At 33.8% G+C, this 396-nt stretch overlaps 1 protein-coding gene across 2 annotated transcripts in view; it reads right to left on the bottom strand.

Annotated features, from left to right (window-relative positions):
• LOC108746701 (protein lap1) overlaps positions 1-396 on the bottom strand; it is an 8,059-nt gene that overhangs the window by 6,161 nt on the left and 1,502 nt on the right. For both annotated transcript variants that reach the window (XM_018483630.1, XM_018483631.1), the window contains exon 3: positions 110-245. In XM_018483630.1, the coding sequence (XP_018339132.1) occupies positions 110-245 (136 nt within the window). The remainder of the gene's footprint in view (positions 1-109; positions 246-396) is intronic.

The following is a 396-nucleotide window of genomic DNA, read 5'->3' as shown; positions in this document are numbered from 1 at the left end:
TATTCTTCTCGGCATTTGATGAATAACAAAGATATAAAGACACTTGTGTCTCCTAAAAGGAAAGCAGGCTATATGTCTCGCATGCGACAAAAATTGAAGATGTATTTACTATTCTTGCTGAGGTCTAAGTATTCCAGGTTGATCAACGATGCTATGGCAGGTGGCAACGTAGTGATTTCATTATCGCTAAGCGACAATACTCTCAATTCGTGGCACTGAAATAGCGGTCTGGGAAGATCTCTTATCTGAGAAAGAACGAAAAAAAATAAAAAATTTTTAGTGTGTTGTCATAATAATTGCTTTTCATTTTCACGAGTAATATTGAGTCTAAAGTTATACAAGTGTTTTTATGTTTTTATGCTCAGATAATAATGTTCCTACTTTCTTACTTTGATA

Source organism: Trachymyrmex septentrionalis, unplaced genomic scaffold (assembly GCF_001594115.1).
Source record: "Trachymyrmex septentrionalis isolate Tsep2-gDNA-1 unplaced genomic scaffold, Tsep1.0 scaffold188, whole genome shotgun sequence".
NCBI lineage: Eukaryota > Metazoa > Arthropoda > Insecta > Hymenoptera > Formicidae > Trachymyrmex > Trachymyrmex septentrionalis.
Note: the sequence above shows the minus strand (reverse complement) of the source record. Positions and strands in the feature narration are given on the sequence as shown.